The 9,117-nt window shown below is 39.2% G+C and overlaps 1 protein-coding gene across 1 annotated transcript in view; it reads left to right on the top strand.

Moving 5' to 3' along the window:
• Positions 1-8,604, top strand: part of CERK (ceramide kinase) — a 138,822-nt gene extending 130,218 nt beyond the window's left edge. The window contains exons 12-14 of the mRNA XM_075345112.1: positions 827-1,032; positions 3,981-4,198; positions 5,966-8,604. Of these exons, the coding sequence (XP_075201227.1) occupies positions 827-1,032; positions 3,981-4,198; positions 5,966-6,050 (509 nt within the window). The 3' untranslated portion in view covers positions 6,051-8,604. The remainder of the gene's footprint in view (positions 1-826; positions 1,033-3,980; positions 4,199-5,965) is intronic.
• Positions 8,605-9,117: the final 513 nt, after the last annotated feature.

Below are 9,117 nucleotides of genomic sequence, written 5' to 3' on the forward strand. Positions count from 1 at the left end.
AAACATGGGTAGTTTCAGGGTCTCTCTGCCTACTGCTGCTCTCAGATGAAGTAGCAAAAACCTGGTGACAGATTCCTTTTAAGTAGTAAATGATTTGCTATGTGAAATCTAGCCAGGCCGGGTATTTTCCAAAGAGGCTTTTGTGTGCACAGTATTGACCTTTTCTTACACATGAATGATCCCTATATATAAGGAATCTGTAAGTAGGTTTTTACGTGAGGCATAGAGAGAGAACCTGATTCCAGTGATGTATCACTTAGTGTACTGGGTGCAGCAGCTATGATAGTGACAGAAAGCTGCTAATCGCTGCTAATCAGTGGTATAGATATGGTTAGACCAGGCGCACAAGGCTAGTTGTCCAGTAGTGATAATAAAACACTGATTGTGTTGAAACCGCAGAACACATCCCTGTCATTGACACATTGCTGGAATCAGGGCTCCTTCATTATGGTGCACTTAAATTAAATAACAAAAACTGAAACTTCTCTCATTTGAATAAATTTCTAAATTGTCTCCTATTTAGCAACAGAATAGATGAACCACTCTTTCTGTATACATGGGTGGGATGTCCACCCTCTTTTTATTCTCACAGTTTGCTGATTGAACCCCATTTTTAACATATTAATTTATATCTTTTTTAGAATGTATAAATTGTGAACAACAGAATATAGTTATTTGTGAATATGAATATATAGTTATGTTTGCATTGTTGCAAAAAAAAAAAAGATTCGGGGGGGAGGTTTGTAATTCACTGGCAAATACGTGAGTTTTGATTTTTGGTAGAATTGATTTTCTGTTCATAATTATAAAATTGTTGCCGTTTTAGAACAAGAAGATTGGACAACAATCAAAGGAAAATTCATGGCGATTAACGCAGCCAGCATGAGTTGTGCCTGTCCACGCAGTCCGAAAGGCCTGTCACCAGCAGCTCACTTGGCAGATGGAACAGCTGATCTTATTTTAGTTCGCAAATGCTCCAGATTAAATTTTCTTCTGCACCTTATCAGACATAAAACCAGCAATAGTGATCAGGTATTTATTAATGTTAAAGGAAACATCAAGTCTGCATCTTCACCCTATAGGTTAAGCCACTGCGACTGGATGATTAGAGAACACAACATGAAGCTGATGGTTCACATTTATATTAGCCAATAAATAATGTAAAGGAAACTGTCCTAAAATATGTTTAATTTGGCAGTTGACTATTTTTTTGGGGTTTTTTTCTTCCATGCTCAGCTACCTCTTGTGTGAAGATTTACGACAATCATTCTCTTGGCTTATCAGTACAAAAAAATACACTCTCCAGTGTCATTTTTCACCCTCTTTAGCATCTTTTTTCACTCCTTTGTAATTTTTGTTCTTTTTCTGTGGACAAGAGCAGCTTGTCCCATATGACCAGGAAGCAACAGTATTTCCTTGGAGTGCATTGCAGTCAGCAACCTCTTGTGTTTCGGTCTTTCTCGTTAAACCAGTGGTCTCCAACCTTTATGACCTTAAGAGGCACATTCAGTACCGAGAGAGGGTTGTGAGCCACATTTAGCTCTCGCCCATCACAGTAGTGTCACCCAGAGCCCCCATTATCTGTATGACAGCCAAAGCTTTTTAACAGAAATCACCACACCAAGGCAGTATACCAAGATCCAGGAGTTTCTACCACCATTCAGATCATCTGTGTGGGGCTGCTCACAAATGTCACTATCTGGAGACCTGTTCTTCACAGCTGTCTGTAAGACCTGGTGAAAATGAATCAAGCTGGCAAACAATCGTGAACCATACATCACAGGCCCACAAGGCACATGTGGCTCCCGAACCATGGATTGGGGACCCCTGCCTTGAGTCGTCAGAAAAAATATCCCCATGGATCCCACCGATAAACCGTTAATATCATAGGGCTTGCTTTCACAAACGTATAACTCGGATGAGTGCTAGCCGATGTTTTATTGGCTAGCCCTGGGACCATTGTTATGCAATGGGTCAGTGCTGACCAGCGCTTTCTTTTCTCATGCCGATTTGGCAGCTTTCTACGATTGGCAGCATATATCGGACAACGCACACTCATTGATGTCTATGGGTGCGTGGAAACAATCCGATTTTCACAGACATAGCATGAAGAAGATGAAGAACTTTTGTTCTCCTCCTTTTCCAAGCAACATGCTCCGATAATCTCTCAAACTCTGAGTTTGATCTGACGGTCATTAGCATAATCGGTTCGATTTGTGTGAGCGAGCCCCAAATCTCCCTCTTTGGTCACTGTTTGTTACTGTACTTGCAGTAATTTATTCATTACCACATATGCATATTACTGTCAGATCACTACACAGCATGAGCATTGCAGGTAATCACTAGTACACATGAAAACAAAAAAAAAAACAATACCTTACACTATTTTTCATGTTATTGCAAATTCACTTCTTTACAATTGCTTGAGTTTTCAACAATACTTTTGTTTAACAACCCCTTTGATTTAGTTATGATGTAGGTTTCCCAAGAAAGGGCCTGTTCCATTCTTTTCTGATACTCTACCTACAGGGAATTGTGACCACCAGTCCAAATGAGGGGCATACAGAAGTAGGATGTTCCATGGGAGGTAGTAAGCTCTCCATTAATGGAAATATTCAAGCTGAAACTGGATATATGATTTAGGAAAACCTGCACCTCCATGAGGTTGAACCCGATGACCCTTGAGTTCCCTTCCAACTGTACTATTCTATGATTCTAAATCATTAGGAAGCACACACCATTTAATGAATTGTATGCATCTTACAACTAGCATCCGCATCCACCAGAAATTTTACTCCAGTCTCAGAATGGTAGAGTTGGAAGGGACCTCCTGGGTAATCTGTTCCAAAAACCTTGCTCAAAGCAGGATTCACAATATCATCCCAGACACATGTCTTTGAAGACTTCCACTGAAGGGGAACTCGCTACCTCTTGTGGGAGCATTTTACAGTTGTTGAAAAACAGTAAGGAACGCCACAACGTTCATCAGTTATTCCAGTAGATGTTGCCACAACCCCCCCCCCCCCCCCCAGGGCCACTATGGTGGAGGTTTCAGAAACTGGCATGAAAACACCAAAACTTGCAACATTTTTGAGCAAACAATTGCGACATTTAAAGGTGTTTTTTGTTGTAATACAGGCGAAAACACTTTCATGAGTCGGACCCATAATATATGAATTTTAGTGTGTGAAAGATGCCTTCTGAGGTCAGGCTTATTCTTCCAGCTTATAAATTCACACTGGGCGTCTCTTACATCACATGTAGCGGATGCAGTAAAGTTACTCCAGAAAATGTCTCTCACTTGTACACAATACAGAATATTTGAAAGGTTGCAATCTAATACATAAAGAGGTTATCCAGTCTCCTAATGAAAGTCTGCAGTCACAAATTGTGACTGCAGAATTCTGACAGCTTGCACACCACACACTTCAAGATTCTCTAGTGTTGCCGCCAAGAGCAGGTGGTGACGTAACTGCTAATTTGCTATTTCCACACTTTTAGCCACATTTCCACTAGACTCAATAGGCTCCACTTAACTCACTTGTATTGAGCGAGGCCCAGTAAATCCAGTCAACACGTCCCAGCATGGATGCAACTTACATAAATGTGACGTGATTGCCCGCTCTCACCAGTGACAGCACAGAATCCTCACACTGTGTAGTGTGTTCAAAGTAGAGTGTCAGAAGTCTGTGGTCGCATAGTGACTGCAGACTTACCTGTCAGAAGACTGGACTTTTTTTTTTTTTTTATTTATTTAAATGCTGATTAAAGTGTACAAGTGATTGACATTTTCTGATGCAGCTCTGCTTTATCCTATTCAATGATGAACGGACAACCCCTAGAACCCTGAAAATGTATCTGCATATAGCACAATGATGCAGATCAGAATCCTGGGTGTATGGATTTATGGTTTCTGCGGTTTGTGCCACGTACCTTTTTAATGTGTTACACTTTTTTTTTTTTTTTGTCTTTTTTCATAGTTTGATTTTCCATTTGTGGATGTTTATCGAATAAAAAGTTTTCAGTTTACTCCAAAACATTTTGAAGAGGAAGATGCTGAAAGCACAGATTTGGGGATTATCGGCAAAAAGAACTTTGCACAGATCTGCACAGACCACCCCTCTTGTGGGTGCAATCACCTGAACAGTGTGTGGAATTGTGACGGGGAAACTCTGGAGCAAACTGCCATTGAAATGAGGTACATTATCTACCTGTTATGAACGGAACCTGCCGGCTCTGTCTTCCTAAATGTGGACCCAAATGTAAAATGCACATTTCACTATTCAAAATGACAGTACAACAAGATTAAATATATCTAAATAGTATTTCTAAGGAAAGCCTGCTACTCTGGACAAAACACATTCCCCATTTTATGCATGATGTGGAGCCACAGACTAACATTATCCATGACATAATGTTTCCAAGGATGCCCCAGAGAGATTCTTATATCATATGCTGCCCCCTCAAGCATTGTAGCAGACATATCAGTGTTTGTTTTGTCAGAATGGTTCCTTTAAATGGAACCTGTCACTTTCGGAAATACTATTTCCCTGCAGTTATACAGGTAATCTGTAGAGCTGACGTATGTAAGCAGTTGGGGGAAAAAGAACTAATATACTTCTTGCAGTTGCTTAATTCCAGTCCTGGGGGTGGTGCAGGGAGCAAATACAGTCACTGCGCTCACTATACACTAAACACGCTGGTGTTCCTCCCCTGCACATTGACCAACAGCCTGCTCTGCACACAAACACACACACGCACGCAGCTATCGAGCATGTGGTCAGTCAATATACAGGACATTACAGCACATTCACTGTATTGTGAACAGTGATTGTATTTGCTCCCACACCACCCTGATGACTGGAAGTGAGCAACTGCAGGGAGAAAATTGGTTTCCCTGGAGCATATAACTTAATTTTCTTCCCATGGCCGCCGTACGAGTAAGCCAGCTGGACATGATTTAAAAAAGAAAGGGTCACCAGGTCACGTATTCAGTTATTACTCATATTTTATACTCCCTGCTTCCCTGAGTATTCCACTTTTCTTTAAAATCTACTCGGCCGTATGGTTCATTGGCCTTTTTTATTAATGGCCTTACTAAGGGGGCGTCTTGAGAATCTTGTGAGCTACGCCCCTTAGAAGAGCATAAAAATTAGTACTAAACAAGAAGGCCCATACGCCTGCAACCCTTTGGCGTATATAAAAAAAAAAAGTAATCTGAATTCTCAGGAAACAACTAGACAAAGGGCAAAAACTGGCCACTTTTGACCTGGTAACAGATCCTCCACTACTCTGATATCCCCTTCTCAATTAGTGTGTTCCCCTTTGTAAAATGATTAGACTTACATACTCAGGTGCTCTTGCCATTTCAGCAGTGTTGGCACCGGGTCTCATGTGATATAATGTCATGCAATCCCAGTGGCCAATCAGTGGCTGCTTCACTCTCCCGTCCTTTGGACAACTCCTCGGGCACCCGGAGGGAGTGAAACAGCAGTCGTAGTTCTCGCTTCCTCCGGATGTCAATTACATCCAAAGGACGGAAGAGTGAACTTCCGCTGAAACGGCGCGAGCACCGGAGGGAAGTATAAGTGTTATTATTTTACAAGGGGGTAAAGGGGTTGTCCAAGTAGTGGGCACCCCCTTTTAAATGCTATTTACCTGCAGATTACTCTTACATCTGAAAGTAATTAGCATTTCTGAAGCGGTAACCTTAGGGCCATTAAAGATTGTATAATAATTTACATGTAGCTACAATCTGGTAAAATATAATATTGTAACAAAAATTGGAAGAAATCTCTGGAAAATGAGTTATTTCACACTATAGATCATATTAGTATATGGTTATTTATTCTCATGCTGCAGAAACATGTCCATCACATTAGCATACGGTTAATTATTCCCATGCTGTAATAACGTGTAGAATGAATAAATCATTAAAATATTTTTTTTCTATAATTTCTTTCAGGGTTCACTGTCAGTTGATTAAATTATTTGCACGTGGCATTGAAGAATCCCAGAATGAAGAAGACCGAAATCCAAGCAGGGTTTAGTCGGACATTTGGTGTTTGCCGATTATGTGTTTTATTATTTATTTATTTTACATTTAGATGTACTCCATCTAACGTAGAGCCTAATTTAAATATAGAAAACAAATCTATAATGTATTTTAAGTTTAAATTTGATGTAATTTATAGTGATTTATTAACTATTTGACATTTTGTGGCATAGTTACAGCACTTATGTAGCCTTAATATTTGCTCTTAGTAGGCTTTGAAGTGTTTTTAGAAACTATTGCTTTTCTTCTAAATTTTGGCAGATTACATATATTTTATGTACTCAACTAAAATATGAGCATAGGCAGTTTTGATGATGGCTATATTCGCTAACGGTAGACATAACTTACTATGTTCTACTTGGGATTTGTTGAGGTGCAATATTTTCATAACGATTGATCATTAAAAGATTTTGCAACATTGTCAATAAATGCATTGTCTCTTGGTCGTTTGGCTTTGGAACCAGCAAGCTTTCATTTTCAACCATTTTAGAGATTTTTTAGAGATTTATAAAGCAGTTTGCATGCTTTAACAGGTCAGGTAGTTGTAACTAGCCTTATTGTCTGTGTATTTAGTCTTTATTTTATCTACACTAAAAATGTAGATCTCTAAGAATGTTGAGTGGCCATCCACATAAATCTGATAATGCAGTGACAGCGAGCCTCGCTCATGCTTTTGTTGTCTCTGTACAAAGCTCTTGTTGTCCTTTTTCCCCCCAAGTACCAACAAATTGTTGTTTGCTAGCCCGAGTTCACCAGCAAACTCAAGTGCTTTTCATCTAAAATCTAGTTTGCTTTGGTTAATGTTAGTGGGCTTTTAAAACTTGCTTCCCAGTGCTTTGATTGGAGAATCCTGCACTGATATTTCAGTGCTGTAGAATTGAAAGCATATAAAGATGAAAGCAATGAACATGTCAGAGGAGCAAGTAAAATCATTTCAGATAGCATTATGTATTGGAGTTTAATTTTCTGAGTCAAAAATTGTTTCAGCATTTGTCCATGGATATGTTTCCCTTATTATAAATAAGGGATTGTCTTCGTTTGGACAGCCCATGTTAATCGACCCATGGAGACTAAAACGATAAAAAAAAAAATGCCCCAACGGTACATGTGGAGGGGGTGTCATATGAGCACTGCAGCCAGTTAGCGATCATCATTTTGATATTTTGTCAGAAAAAAATCTTTTTTTTTTTTAAATACGCTGAGACCAAATGATAAAGCTGTAGCCGTTGATTGTCTGCAGTGCTTACATGATGTTCCCGACGAATCTCTGAGATTGGAGAAGCAAGGTTAATCCAGGATTTATTTTTTTTTTAACCTATTACCAGCCCATTTAAGGAGGGTTAGTCCAATAGTGATGAGCAGAATTTAATTTTATTAATTAGCTTATTATGTTTTTGAAATAATCAGTTTATCATTGCAACATAGGTCAAACAAAATACCAATGCAAGGAAAAGAAACTAATACATCATTGAACAAACAACCATAAAAATCAGTATTATCTAAACATTTTGTGAATGTACACACATTTAGCATTGCTGCATATTAATGGCTTTGGTGAAAAGCATTTCTAAACAACAGACCTAAAGGCCCCGTCACACACAACGAGATCGCTAATGAGATTGTTGCTGCGTCAGCAACGATCTCGTTATGTGTGACACCTACCAGCGATCAGGCCCCTGCTGCGAGATCGCTAGTCGTTGCTGAATGGTTGGGACCATTTTCTTCAAAGGCGATGTCCTGCTGGGCAGGACGCATCGCTGTGTTTGACGCCTATCAACGACCTCCTAACACAGTCCCAATGCTCGCCGAGATCGTTATACAGGTCGCTGATCGTTACTGCATCGTTGGTAAGATCTGACTATGCGACATCTCACCAGCGACTTACCAGCGATCCTTATCAGGTCACATAGTTTTCGGGATCGCTGGTAAGTCGTTAAATGTGACGGGGGCTTTACTCTCTCCGCCGGAAGAAACTAGTCAGGAATGTATATTTCTGCAAGTAATTTGCGCAACCTAGGTCACTGTTAACAATGTTAAGTTTTAATTCTTCATGATGATGATCCAAATTGAAGACCATGAGTTTGGTCCCGGAGACCAACAAAGACCCTATTTTTCACACCATGTTGATCATAGTGTGCTTTAGTCAGCAATCACTGCCCCATCATGCGGATTTAATATGAGCTACTGTGTTAGAGAGCGAGGCTGTCTGGTATGTTGAGCTTTCATGTGATTTTGTACAATGAGTTACAGTAACTGGTTATGTATCGTTGATTAGATTTCATTAAGATAGAAATCATGCCCCTACCCAGTCCTATTTTACGTGATGTTGCCCATGGCACATGAAGTATACAGCTATAACCAATTAGCTAAGGAGGTCTTTACTGTCAATATCTCAAAGGTTTATAAACATGCTGTAATGTAAGAACATACTTGGTGTATAAATGCATGTTCTATGTCATTTCACTTTTACTGTGCAACTCAGCAATGCAAACAAATGAACATTCCTGCTATTTTTCAATCATGAAATAAATATTTTAGTATGCAAAATATGACCTGTCTTATTCTTTGGTTTATTTATTTTACTGGCCAACACACATTGTGGTGCCTCAAATGTTAGACCAGTACACATGGGTATATTTGATCTGCTAACTCCTAAAATGGCACCAGTCTTTATCAGCTTAAGTTTGAGATGCGGTCTGTATGCCATATACCACTCTTCACTCTGCTCACCAATAAAAAATGTGGATATTTTAATGTAGTGTTTAAATTAATATCTTTTAAGAATAAAGGAAAGCAATTAAAAATTAAATGAAATGTGTACTACATGTAAATCTACTTATTTCATACCAAAAGCACAGATTTATTATACTAACTTTTGTCATTCGGCGCACACACCCTTTTTGTAAGGGTCTGTTTATTTGCACTGACCTGTGGCAAAATATGAAAGCTGATCAGCGTTCATTTAAATGAGTTGACGTAGGACAATGCACTGCCAAGAATAATGATCTTTTGTGCTGCATAATAGATAATAATCTTTATTTCTATAGCGACAACATATTCCG

The sequence above is a fragment of the Anomaloglossus baeobatrachus genome, chromosome 4, assembly GCF_048569485.1.
Source record: "Anomaloglossus baeobatrachus isolate aAnoBae1 chromosome 4, aAnoBae1.hap1, whole genome shotgun sequence".
NCBI classification, from domain to species: domain Eukaryota; kingdom Metazoa; phylum Chordata; class Amphibia; order Anura; family Aromobatidae; genus Anomaloglossus; species Anomaloglossus baeobatrachus.